This window comes from Lissotriton helveticus, chromosome 4_1 (genome assembly GCF_964261635.1).
Source record: "Lissotriton helveticus chromosome 4_1, aLisHel1.1, whole genome shotgun sequence".
Taxonomy (NCBI): Eukaryota; Metazoa; Chordata; class Amphibia; order Caudata; family Salamandridae; genus Lissotriton; species Lissotriton helveticus.
In genome coordinates this window covers 1,109,868,538-1,109,882,840 of record NC_136063.1, presented here as the reverse complement: position 1 = coordinate 1,109,882,840, position 14,303 = coordinate 1,109,868,538, and the positions used below count along the sequence as shown (strand labels likewise).

General features: G+C 39.8%; 1 protein-coding gene across 1 annotated transcript in view; it reads left to right on the top strand.

Moving 5' to 3' along the window:
* The window catches only part of LOC144828114 (dynein axonemal heavy chain 5-like), a 1,079,012-nt gene that overhangs the window by 620,253 nt on the left and 444,456 nt on the right, over positions 1–14,303 (top strand). Inside the window, exon 59 of the mRNA XM_078686235.1 lies at positions 13,963–14,130. Within this exon, the coding sequence (XP_078542361.1) occupies positions 13,963–14,130 (168 nt within the window). The remainder of the gene's footprint in view (positions 1–13,962; positions 14,131–14,303) is intronic.

The window sequence follows — 14,303 nt, the reverse complement described above, 5'->3', positions numbered from 1 at the left end:
CCAACCAAACCCTTCTGCATTCCCGCAGTGCAAGAAGCAGAAACATAAAATGGTATTTATAGTACCATTTTATGTTTCTGCTTCTCGCATTGCGAGAAGGCAGTGGGGCGATGCTCCTCCGCCCACAGGAAGGAGCCGCCTCTGTAAGAAAACACGTTTCTCAGAGATGCCAAGCAGTCCTTGTTACAGGCTGTAAGAGCCAGTTACCAATCATTCAGGTAGGGGTGCAAATACCATATTCCACAACAAAAATGCAAGTGAAAAAAAGCCAAAACCCACTAACTCGCAACTTGTATAACCAGAGCTCCTGCCTGGGCCTTACTTCTACGTCTGTAACCGCTGTCAGAAGGTGGGTTGACGTGAAGGTTTTCAAGGGGAGTGCATAGTTTCTTCTGCCTGAGTAATTCATTTAATCATTCAAAATTAATATTTCATTATTATCCAGCGCACACGTTCAATATTATTTGAAGGTGAAATGATGTTTTAATGTTCTTATACCTTCCCGTTTCCACCAGTCAACACAGATTAATAATATGGCAGCGCACATTCCCTGGCAAAGTCGAGATTTAACATAATGTTAGTTGCGTTTAATAAATACTTTTTAGGTCTCGCGTCAGCGAAAGACCTAATGTCGCCGACTTGCGGGAATGTTGGACGGGATGTGCACGCACTTTCCCTCGGCGGATTTCACCTCGTGGGCGCGCACGTGCACATCTCCTGTTCAACATTCAGCAGCCTCTCGCCTCTCTCATTCGCGCGCGCACACACAGCCACACTCACGCATGCGCACACACATTCCCACGCGCACACACTCACCCCCCTCCTTCCCCCCGCACACGCAGGGCTTACATACACACACAAACGTGCGCACACACACCCTCCCAACCCCACTCACCGGGCACACGCAGGGCTTCCATCACTAGGGGGGCGGGCACCGTCAATGTGCCCCGACGCCACCCCTCACCGGGTCTGTCATACTCCTCTCGTCCTGTCCCACGGTAGTGGCGGCTGCACGGGATTCGTAGGCGGCTTGCTCCCTTTCCTTCACAGGAGCACGGGGTAGGCTCCTGTCCGCTTCCTGTCTGTGCTGGTGGCCCCGCCCTCAACCAGTCAGTCCCGGACAGCCCCGCCTGGCTTCCTGTGTCTCTCCCGTGCAGAGGTACCGGAAACGCTCAATCCAAGAAAGGTACATTGCTTGTTAATTTCAGTTCGGAGCAAGGAGCATGATTCCCATTTTGTGGAGGAGGCAGCGATTAAATGATTTGACATTTACAGGTTCTGCAACTTGCTCTTAGGCCTGCCCAAAACCACATTTAACCATTTATTCTGACTTGTCAAACTTGAAATGGGGAGAAAGAAAATCACAGAAAAAATTAATAATTTTGCAGTAACGTTTTTACCCCGGGAACATTTGACCTGTAGATGTTTTCGTTGGTCACACACATCAAGCCTTCGTTTGGCTTCGTTGGGCTACGTTGTACATCCGGGGACACGGCTCATGCTATTTACCTCTTTGTGATCTTCGGTACATTTATCTTATGTACACGGAGCTGACAAGATGTCGCGGCTTCACACTGACAAAAGAGAGCAAGAAGAACTGCACAGACATATTCCCTCAAAAACAGAGGTGAAGGGTCAAGCTCTGAAATGATTTCGGGTAATAAATCTTATAAAACGCTCTCTATCGTGTTGTATTTCCGCATTGTAAGTATTACAGAATACATGTTGTGGACCACAGTTTCTCCTCGGACACTGCAGTGCCTTAAAACTCAGAAGAGTTGTTTGCTACACAATGAATTTTAAGTTCTCACATTCGATAACATGAGACAGTTTCTCATGCTTTGTATATCCATTCTTCTGAGATAGCATTTTTACTTAAGATAATAGGCTCCCTTGTGCATTCATTGTCTTGCTCTGAGACTTCATACTACGTACGTAAATACAACATATGTTGAATTACAAATGCTATAGGTGTCACATTGGCGAAAGTTATAACTATTGGCATTGTAAATGACAAAGCTATTAATTTAGCTATTTTCAAAACCAACACATAAATAAAAAAATTGTCATTTACAAGACCAATAGCTCAAACTTTCCTAATGCGAGACCTATTGCAATGCAAATGCTTGTTTCTCATTGTAATCAGATATTTCGTGATGTGGCGTTTCTTTAAATTATATTTCGTCTTTGCAAAGGTAAAACGGCCTTCTACATTGTTTTCCCTGCTATATCAAGATATCAAAGTCAAAATATCAACAACAAAAATATTCACTTTACATACATATATTGTAAAATACAAAAATATCAACTACCAAATATTTTTGTCCAAAATAGTGACATTCTTTTGGTAAACTTATTTAGTTAATTGAAATTAACATGGCCAATGAATATTGCCTAATGTTCACAGACATTAAAACAGGGAGTAGTAATCTTTTTCAAGCATTTTCATACAGTTATAACAATGAAATAAAGGCCTACGTGCTTTTTGATGTAAAGTTCACAGGGGCATGTGGGAAGCGATTTAAACCAAGGCCCCTGGACATGAAAAGTGAAAAGTGCTACGTTTGAGCCTTGTTACATAAAATCCTGTATTGAGGGCTATGAAATAAAATAATATAAGGCCCAAGACCAATGGGTAATCAGGTTTGTGTGCACTACCACTGTTTGCATCTTTAAGACTTTAACTGTCCGCTTTTTAGATTGGTAGTCAACGAAAATGTTTTCCTACCATTTGTTTAGGCAAAACGATAGTCGCTATAGGGTTAAAATAAAAATCAAATCCTCAATGCCCCATTGCTCAAATGAGTACTTAATGAATTTCATCCATGGAATCTTATCCACACCACCCAACACTAAGTAGTCTTCCAAAACTGATCTAGAGAAGGCTGCTTCTAAAGTGGACCAAATTTTGACCCACAAAATTAACGGGCAAGTTGGGTCATATCAACTAAATAATTTAGGCCCAGTTCCTCATGACAAATATATGAGGATAGTGAGACTGGGGTAGATAAAATTCGAATGGCAAATCAATTCTCCAAGATCTCAAGATGGTTTACATTTACGCAACCCCAGCCCCTCGCACCATATAGACTCACTGGAATGCATTTGCTTTTGTAAACAAAAGCATTGCTTTTACCAATTTAGCAACTAGTCTAGATGAAAAATGCTTCTATCATGAATGAAATTTGTGTGCTCTAATTTAAGTGGTTGGACCCAGCTTAAAGAGTTATCATAGGGTATACCCAAATAGTTGAAAGTGGGTACTCTAAGAATAGTAACCCCTTCAACCATGTGTGTTAGATTTAGTTTTTTTGGACCCATGACCATCGTAAAGGATTTTGAGAAGTTAACCCTTAAGTCTAGGTTAAGCATAAATGAGGTGAAGGATTCCATAAATGATTAAAGCCCATTTGCTGTTTTCGCAAGAAGCCCAGCATTGTCAGCATATAGGAGACAAGGGACCAGACGACAACCTATCGGGGGCATGCCTTTCCCATTTATAATCAAATTGTGGTCCACACCGTTTATATAAAGAAGGAAAAGGAATGGAGCCAAAATGCATCCTTGCCGAGACCCTCTTCTAGTTTTAATTGGAGTAGTACATTCCCCAATTCGTCCATATCAATTTTCAATTGTGATATTTGAGTGTAATTATTTGAGGTGGTACACGAGTGTCGGCTCAAGATCCATAGATTCCATCATGAGCCACAATTTGGAGCAATTAACATTATCAAAGGCGCAGGAGAGGTCCATAAAAGCCAGATGTAAATCACCTCCCTTGCCCTGCCGGGTCTACCAACTATAAGTGAAAGGTTGAGACACTGCTCCACCCTGCCCACACCAGGGCGGAAGCCAAATTGGACTTGTGAAAGAATATTGTCCGATTCAGCCCAGGTTTCTAAATACAAGAGAAGAAGACACCCTGGTATCTTAGAAGTTGAGTTCAGCAAAAAGATGGGTCTATACCAACTTGGGTCCATTTTATCCCCTTTTTTACGATAGGAAAAATAATCCAGGAGGGGGTTATATGGCCAATAACAGCGGCACATGGGACATTTGTAATGAGAGGGCCCCATAAGTCTAAATTTGCCTTGCTCTTGCCCATAGGGACTCCATCTGGGCCTGGGGCTTTGCCTGACAAACTCTTTTTAATATCTATAGTCACATCTTTCACATCTATAGAAAGGATTAATGCAAAAAGGAGAGTCTCATCAATAGCAACTTCTTGTAGGTCCCCATAGTCAGTTTCTTTGGCATTTCCTTGATCAAAACGTTTTGAGAAATGTGTGACCCAAGATTCAGCCAATATAAGACATTCTATCTTAGAAGATTTCTGTTCAGCAAAAAAAGGATGATTTATACTTCCCAGAAGCGTGATTGTTTGTTTAGCCTTACCCCTGTTTGTAATTCATCCCAGGCTATTTTTTTAATGTCCATCTTTCCATGGGAGAGGACGTGTTCATAAGACCTTCTAGCTGCTTTAACTAGTTCCTTATCTCTGGAATGGTCTTTAGTGCACTTTTAAGATTGTGATGCCCAATAGGGCATTTGTTCTTAAACCATCTAGAGATTTGAGGCATCATCTTGCCTTTCCTAGCAATGAAGAGACTAGTCACCTTAAGACAAAGGGAAGTATAGCTCTTAATAATAGAAGCTGTATTTGCTTCTAGGGACAAACAAGTAAAAAGGCCTCTTCCTCACTCTGAATTAAATGTCTCACAAAAGGATCAGGGTTTACTTTATCCCATTTTAATCTTGCATATGACCTAGACTCATATACCAATTCCCTGGTCACCTTTGATTGAGTCTCTCTTATGTCCAGGTTCCATACTAAAGATAAACTATGATCACTCGCACAATTGCTCAGGATCAAAAATTCACTAACCAAAGAAGCAAGCTCACCAGAAATTATTATAAAATCAATTGTGCTGGTCTTGTAATTTCCATGGAAAGTAGGACCTATAGGCCGATGTTCGGGGAGAAGGACTAGTACAAATAACAAATGATATTTAATGAGAATCCTATTGAGAACTTCCCCAAAGGGGAGTGTTTAGAATGTGAAATAAGGTCCCCATTTAGGTCGGTTAAACCATAGACCAATTTGCCACCAAATTCTCATAGTTTATGGTTAAAATTCACCTGCCCACACAATCGAGATCTGGTAATTTAACTTTGAAAGGATATTGGTAAGAAGCGTACCAAGTTCCTCACCCACCTCAGTTTGTCTGTAATCAAAAATGTTATAATAAAAATGAATTAACTACACATTCCTATAGACCACAGGAAATAAGAGCAAAATCTTAAACCATGTGGAATTGTAGATTTTCTTGACCAAGGGGTAAAATGATTGATAACAACACTGCCAGCCCCCTCTCACCTGGCCGGCTGATGATGAAACAGCTAGTCAACAATCAGTTATGAAAACCATCCACAGTAAAAGGGGACACCGACCACATTTCTTGCAAACAGGTTAAATGATGGTTACCCATTTCATTTAACCAGTCTGGATTATCCAGTTAAGTGCGTACACCCACATCATTCCAATAAAGAATAGAAACGGGGCAACCAATAGTTGAACTTTTGCTTGAGCAAGCATTTAAATCATCATCCAGAGCACAAGGGATTCCATCCCGGTCACCCAAAGTGTTCAACAAGTCTACATTTTTGCCTGATTCCGAACTCCCTTCTCCAGCGTATGCTTTGGCCAATCCAGGTAGGCCATAGGACTAAGTACCTCAAAATGAAGACATGTTACAATGTTAAAGGCCCCTGGATAGACCCCCATCCCTCCTTGATTTATGAACAGGGATTGCACGATCTTGTATAATGGGTTTATAGAAAAACTCCAAAGGCAGGGCCTGAATACTCTTTTCGAAAGTGTGTGTATGGTTAAGATGGTTCAGAAGAAGTGCCAGAAGCCTGAGTTTCCTAAAATAATCACTACACTAAATAGGTTCAAAATAATTAAAAAATTCACGATGAAGTAACATGCAGTAACCTGTGCTCTCTTCAAAATCATTAAAAAAATATATCAATAAATAAATGCCTATATTGTTGGGACAAGTGAGGGGGAGGTCAAATTTACTATTCGAACTCCAGTCTAAAAACACTATGAAAAGTGGATTTATTGTTAGCGGATCATATTTACTATTTTTACTCGGTCTAACACACACTGGGGACATGCATACATTGTGGGGTTGAATTTTACTATTCTATGTCCAGTCCAGTTAATAAATATTGTAAAGGTGCATACATGGGGAAAATCTTATTAATTGTTCAAGCTCCTGTCCAACAAACATTGAAGAATGTGCATAGAGTGTGGGGTTGGATGATCAATTGCGGTATTTACCTTTCATCACACATTAAACCCATTTTATAAATACTGAGAAATTGGTAATAGTGATAATGGTATGCTTAACAACATACATGCCACGTCACTATATGGCAATTTTTTCTATCATGGTCTGTTTTACGACAAGGCAGGGTCGGGAATACAATGATATGATGATCCATTGTTATCTAAATAGACTAACAGCACCATTTCATAATGAATAAAGTGGTAACACATGCCAGTTTGCCGCCATACTTTGAAGCTTCTATATATTAGTAGTGATATCTGAAACATCAGGTTAAAATTTGTATTTTCATGCCATATTGCATAATGCTAAGATGATGGTATGTGTTTAGACAGTAACAGGTTACTTTAGAGTGCATTTGAATCAAGAAAGGGCTCAACTGCAAGTGTGTTATAAAAACACACATCTGCCATTGTGTACATGTAGACACGTGGAGCATTTAATGCAACATGAGCATCGTTATGGCCGATCTCACATTGCCAAAAGGACCTGTTACTTTTTTTTAAGAAAATTGTTACTTTTTTTAAAGAACTTATGAAAGCAGCATTTTTTGTTTGCCTGTGTAAATATGTTGATTACATTTGGTTGCCTATGAATATTGTCGTCCAAATTCAAATTTGCCATACGTTATTGTTTTTCTTCAGAGTTATATTTTAATATGCGAACATCTGAAATGTTTCCCACAACCATAGAGGTCTGAAAATCATTGGTGAAATAAAATGTGATATTGAAAATCTGGAGTTGGATAACTTATGTGAAAAGCATGGATTTGAGGAAGGACTACAGTGATGTTTTTATTGATTTTTTAGAACACAATACTATATGCATCAAAATCAGTGGAATTTTGATTACTGTGAGGACGATACCATATGGTTCATTATTGCAATGACTTGTAATCATTGCTGGAAGGCAGGCACTACTACTTATGGCTGTGCTTGAGGAGACGTCTTCATTTTGTAGATTGCAAGCACATATTGTATTGAGCATTCGAGAACAGGGGATACACTGGCAAAGCAATCCAAATCGGATTAAGTGTATCAGATTTATATGCACATTTCTTAGACATGTTTTAGTGTACATCTAAAAAGAGCACCTTTTTAAAAATGTTGTATTGTCAGTGAGATGCATCATTTTGCCCACCAAATTCAATAAAAAAAATGTATGTATGAATAATATCTCAGTTGTTGCCTTTGTGCTCCCAGATATCCCCATCATATGCCAGTTGTTGCTAACATGTGCTTGGGTACCCCATCATAAAGCATTTATTATCATCAGGTGCTTAGTATTCCCATTTATGCCAGGTAATGCCCTCATGTTCCCAGATGTCTTGTAATATTCTAGCTAGTACCACCGTATGCCCAAGTATCCCCATTGTTTATAAATCAATGTGAAGGAATGCCTAGCTATCCTGATATGCGAATAAAGGTCACCATGCACAATGCATGTAAGTACTCATCATGTGCCAGCCAATGCCATCATGTTCCCAATTATGCCTTTTATGTCAGCAAATGATGCTGTGTGCCCAGATATCTCCTTCTATCGATGTACCATGATGTGTACAGGTATCTACATTGCACTAGTTAATTGAACCATGTGAACATACATCCCCATTCATGTACTGATCAATTCCACCAAGCAGCTTGGTAAACCCCATATTCTAGTCAATACCACTGCGGGGTTGATTACAAGTCTGGCGGTCCATGGACCGGCAGACTCACAGGGGCGCGGCAATAGCAGTCTCCCCACCTCCCTATTATGAGATTGACTGTGAGACAGTCACAGCCCCTCCACCCCCGTTCACTGGCAGTGTTGCGGCGGTGTAGAGGCATCCATATGCTTGATGGGACTGCTGCGATCCCACCAAGCATATTAGGAGTTTCCTCTCCACCAGGGTTTACATGGCGGTTCCTCCTCCATGGATGCACACATGGACTTTTCAGTCCATGCCGTGCAGGAACTGTTTTTGGCATTCCTATTGCATTGCCCGTATTTAGAGGCACTGCCGTGGAATGCCAAAAAATGCCCGCCAGACAATAGGTAACTCCTAATCTGGCGGGTGGCCTCACCACAGGTTTGCCAGGAAGACGGTGGGGTGGACCCAGCGCTGCATCGCCAAACTCGTAATCAGGCCATTAGTCCTTAGGTATTTATCTCAGGCCAGTCATTACTAATACGTGACAATGAGTGCCATGAAGCCTGCTAGATATCTACCAAATGCCCCTCAGCAACATAATGCACCCTGCATATATTCATTTCTATGGTAATCACTTCTGTGATGAACCCTAGCTATTCCTCTAATTCCAGTAAATAGTATTATGTGCTGGTTTTATAGATGTTGCATGCAGTGGGAGTGTTTAGTGCCCCATGCAGTGCAAATTAACTCTCCTAGTTCACAAAATGTGTTCACTCACACAGCATGCCACAAGGCTGTTAAAAACATTAGTAATCAATGTGATTTATTTTTACTTAAATAAAAACGTATCTGATTTTTAATTACACTGTCGCATATCTTTTACTCAAATGATCATCAAAGTATAATGTGTAATGGCAACAAAATCTGAGAGACTTTTCTTGAATGTTTTGCCTACTATGTTGTATATAGTTTGAGTCCAGTGCTTTTCTGTGTACATTACTCATCTTTAAGAAAGCTCAACGGCCCACCAAGCAGGACCAAAGCATGTGTTGACTATAAGAAATGTCTGTCCTACTCAATGTTGGGTCAAGGCTCACTCTGTTAATGTATTTTGGAACCTTATGCAATTAAACCCCCCGGGAAACACCTGAAAATTGGATTTTGACTGTCAAATCAGAATTGACATAAATGCATAACGTATTGTAATTTACTTTGATTGTTGCTATATGGTGGTATTCATACATACCGAATAAAGCATTTTTGAATTGAATTGAATTGACTGTCATTCTATAAGGAGACTGTTGAAATGAGCTAAGAATCAACTAAGATAAAGGTACAGCACAGACAGTTCCAACCTACCTATCAACTAATATCCCACTAACAGGTACATAATAACATATGTATGATGCTTTAAAGCAGGGATTCTCAAAGTAGGGCCCGAGGGCTGCATACGGCCCTGCTGACCTTTACATGCAGCTCCCTGATCAAGAGCATCATTGTGCTGTTGTTTACTCAATTCAGTGTGAGCTTTAAAAATTGTTAAATAGTCAAGCCTTTACTTGAAGGTTAATTGAAGTTAAGAAAAGGCAGTAACTAGGTTGTCCTAGACCACTTAACTTTAGGAACAACTTCATTTTCAAAGCCGTCATGCACCAAAAGTGTAAAAATATGATACGGTCTCTTCACAGTTCAAAGTATTTCATTAACATTCAGAACCATTTCACCTCAGTATATCATATTATAGCAGTGCATTGAGAAGATTTGTTTTATAGTGATAGGTTCAAAATATGAATTTTAAAAATCATTCTTCCCCCTACACTGACTACAATGCCAATAGTGAACTAAGAGGCAAGTCAGTTGTTCTTGGCACTCTTAGGGTGGCCAAGGTACCTATTGCACATGAAAACATTCTAGTTTATTAAATACAACACAGGAGAAAGTTTTATACAGCACACGTCCTGAAGTAATGTATTTCGAGGTCCGATTTCTTATATGTGATAATGAAAACAAGGAGGGAAAATGAAACTAGTTAACTGCCTAGAATCACACAATTTGGAAAAGTGGGGAAACAGGGATGAATCCGAAGTTTCTGGTTTCATATTGTGCAATTCAGCCGCTAGATGTATGCGCTTTATTTATTTATTTTATTTTAAAGTTTTATAGAGCGCGAACCAGACCCTTGAGGGTATCAGAGCGCTTTACAGGATTGACGGGTGGTATACAAAATACTTAGGAGTGGAGGATACCATTGGAATACAAACGGGTAGATACATTCTCCAAGAAAAACAAGCAGTCTCAAATCTCGGATACATTTGGGATAAAAACAGGTAGATTAATTATACAAGAAAACAAGCAGTCTTGTTTCCCTTATACCCACCTTACCACCCCCTCCTCCACCGGACCACCACCCTGCTGGCATCAATGCGGCCCTCAGTCACATCGCGACAAAACTTTGTGGCCCTTGGAAAAATGTTTGCAAGTACCCATGCTTTAAAGAATGTACTGCCGTAAACCCATAGAATAGTATCCACGGTCAGGTGAACTGGTTATTTTTAAATGGCATGCATCTAAAGTGGTGTTTCAGGGCCTCACTGAGCTCGCTGTGCTCCTGTTGGAATTTAATTGAGTAGGAAAGATCATTACTGATATCAACAGTATCTGGCAAGAATGCTGTGTCTCCCACAAGAGTCTAGCTGAAAGTAGAGCAGGCCTAAATTCAAATTTCTTGTTATGGGTGTTAAACAAAATTCTCAAAATGATGCCGTTACGCCATGTCGCATAATTATGCTGCTGTTCACGGCAAAATTGTAGCACAGGATTGCAGGAACAACATGAAAAACCAGAAATTATGTGTTTGTGTTTTACTGCACTTTTGTTTCTGTCACACTTTTTTAGCGCCAAATGTGTCCTTGCATTAAACATGGGTGCAAGGATACTTTTCCCTCTCTTACATAGAGCTAAATGCGGAATTTGCAATTCGCAGAATTATGCATAATTTCACAACATTTTCCTAAAATGTCATAGAATTACAAAAAGGCAAATTTCACACACCCCTAGATGAAAGCTTTCAGGTGGTGCTGCTGTACTTGGAGTTAAGCTAGTGATTGTCATAAACATGCATCCTCAGAACAATATTTTAGGAGTAGGCGGTAGATGCGAGATATCAGTATCCTACGGTGCACATGTGCACAAGGCATCAAGTTCTGACAAATTTCTGTAGCACAGAAAAGGTGCTATAATACACAATAACTTGAAGAAGTAGACTATCAGCCTCTTAAGTGGACAAAAACAGTATCCGAGGAATGGCTCACATAGTGATTGGTAATAATCCACTTGTTCTGTTGTTTCAAATGGTGCTTTCCCTACCACAGTGCTTATGGAATCAAGAAACACTGTTTAGGTTTTTGAACTATCTTAAGAAAAAAGTTTGTTTTGCTTATTGTTCAACTTCCACGTTTTATCTTTCAGCCCTAATCACAGTTCGGATTTCCGAAAACTGTGTTTATCTATCTCCCTAAATGACGTAGCATTTGAAACAAGTTGCACTGAAAATAAGTTGTATGAACCTCCAACATAGTTACATGCTATTGATATTTCGCCTAAACTATATTCCTCTTATTCTAGGTCATCCTTCAAAAATGTATGTGATCGCTGTTCTTCCTTCTTGTCCCTGTGACATGCAATCCACTCAGAATTATCTGCATTTTCTATTTTTTTGCAAACTCTATACTAATGAAAGGAATAGACATATTCTCCCCCTCATGCGAAAACTGAACTTCAGACAATGCTGTCCAGCCCTATATTATCTCCCGCCATTACCGGATCCTCTAGTATGTTTCTGTTTGGCCTTGTTTTTTCTATCAGCTTTAAGTAGGAGGAGACTAAATCCCTAAACTGTTACTTTAAACGCAATTAAAGGTGCTGGCCTGTTCAAAATCTCTATATATATCTATGAATTGATGTTTGTGGATGACACCCTTTTGATGTCCAAGTAGCCGTTGGGAATACAGAGGATACTGGACAGCTTTGTAAACTTTTGTAACAAGAGGGTGCTGGAGATAAATACCTTGAAGACCAAGTTTATGGTCTTCAACCCAGCCAAGAAAACACGTCCTAATCCCCATTTAGATGGCACTGTCCTGGAAAGGGTTTCTGTATTTGACTATGTGGGTGTCGCCCTTACAGAAAATATGGAGTGGGGGCCACAAATTGCCAAAGCTAAACTCAAGTTAGCACAGACTACCGGTGGGATTGCTAAATTACTGTGGGATTCCTCCTACAAACCTACTGGGCCTATTATTGAAATGTACAAGGCACAAGCTAGCATTGCCACAATGTATGGCGCTGAACTCTGGGGACATTGTAGTTATGTAAGCAAAGTCGAGAACAGCTTCTTAAGACAGATTTTGGGTCTCCCTACCAGCACCCCTTTAACCCCCCTGCGGCTAGATTTAGGTATAAGGCCGATTGAAGATTAGATTGGCCTAAGACCCCTAACTTTCTGTCGTAGATTGTGGGTGACCCCGGAACTGGCAGAATATCAGACAGAAACAAAAGAGTTACTGGGTCTCCCAGGGGTAGAAGAAATTGCTTGGTTTGCACACATAAGGGAAGAGTGCAGTAGGATAGGCAAACCAACCCTCTGGAGTAACCCTGAAGAAACATGTTCTGCAGTCTCACGTGCTGAACTGGTGAGAATTTACCGAACATATAAATTGTCAGTCATTCATGGGAATCCGGATCCAGGCCGTCTGACAGGTGGATTCCTTACTGTAAAAGATGAGTATAAATTAGAACCCTTCCTGGATGATATTCTACCTTTCCCAGCAAGAAAACTATATCTTCAGTTTAGATTTAGTACCCTTCCGCTGCAGGCCTTCACTTGCAAATGGCCTGGAACTGCCCAACATGGGTGCCCAGCCTGTAACTAACAGGAGGAGTCAGAGCTGCATGTTTTATTTTTATGTCCAGGCTACAAATCTGCAAGACAGTGTCGGCTTATACAGTTGTGGCAGAACTTGAAGTTTGTGCACTGCCAGGAGGCACTTAGAATTTTGAAGTTTGATACCTCCAAGCCCATTGTCTTTGCTGTCTCCCGATTTTTAAATTCAATGTGGCACAGGCGTAGAGCTCTCCTAAAAAAAAAAAGAAAAGAAAATAACCACACCGGTTTCTAATGCATAGACTGTTTTACTCCTTCCACCAAGGAGAGAGAAAAACTAATTCTAACCTTTTTATTGTTCTAGACTTTTATTCATAAAGATGATTATTTTTAACCTGGACACTACATGTGTAATCCTTTGTATGTATACTTTTATCTGTACTGATTTTATCGGATGCACTGTGTACTGTCTGGTCCCTGCAATTGATCTGTTTCCTATTGGACCCAGGTTGTGCTTTTCTTTTCTCGTCATTAATGCACTTGCACTTTTCTGAGCCTACTGGCCCTTCCTATAGGCCAGTGCAGCTAAATTTCCTTGGCACGCAAAGATGTTGCATATTGACTTTTATATGATCGATGGATGTGTTTTTTAATGTTATAATGTCAAAAATTTGATTGTATTGCGTACATACTTTTATGGTCTTAATGACCGAAATAAAGGATTTTGAACTGGAACTGGAACTACGAATTACTGTTTTGAGTTTTTGATTGTTTCACATTTTACCATTTTTATTGTTGTCTTTTTAAATTGGTTCAGATACATACTAGCATAAGTTGTAATGTATCCTTTTTATAATCAGCAATGAAATCATGTCTGCAGAATACTTTTAATGCTAGTATTTTTATTGTGGTTTTTAAATTGGTTTAGATATACATCAGTATAACTTGTAATGTATCTCTTTTTATACTTAGCAATGAAATTATGTCTGTAGAATACTTTTTATACCAGTATCGTATCGGCAAAAAAAATATGATTGATGTTGATGATGAAGTTGTATGCACAAGTAAATATTCCTATTTCTAATGTCTAGGACTCTATAACAGAAGAGGTGGTAGAACTAATTCAGCCTTACTTGGACATGGAAGATTATAACCTCGAATCAGCTAAAAAGGTCTGTGGCAATGTGGCTGGGCTGTGCTCCTGGACAGAGGCAATGGCTGAGTTTTACAGCATTAATAAAGAAGTTCTTCCCCTTAAGGTAAGATATGTACATGCATTCATAGAAATTAGCTTTAATATGTAGCTTAATGCAGATTATAAACCACTTAATTATGATGTGATTGAGGATGGGTCTAAGGAAGTAATTGTTTTTCATGCTAACATGAACATTTTTTCATCTCCTTATTTTGCCAAATCTGTCTCCGACTATTC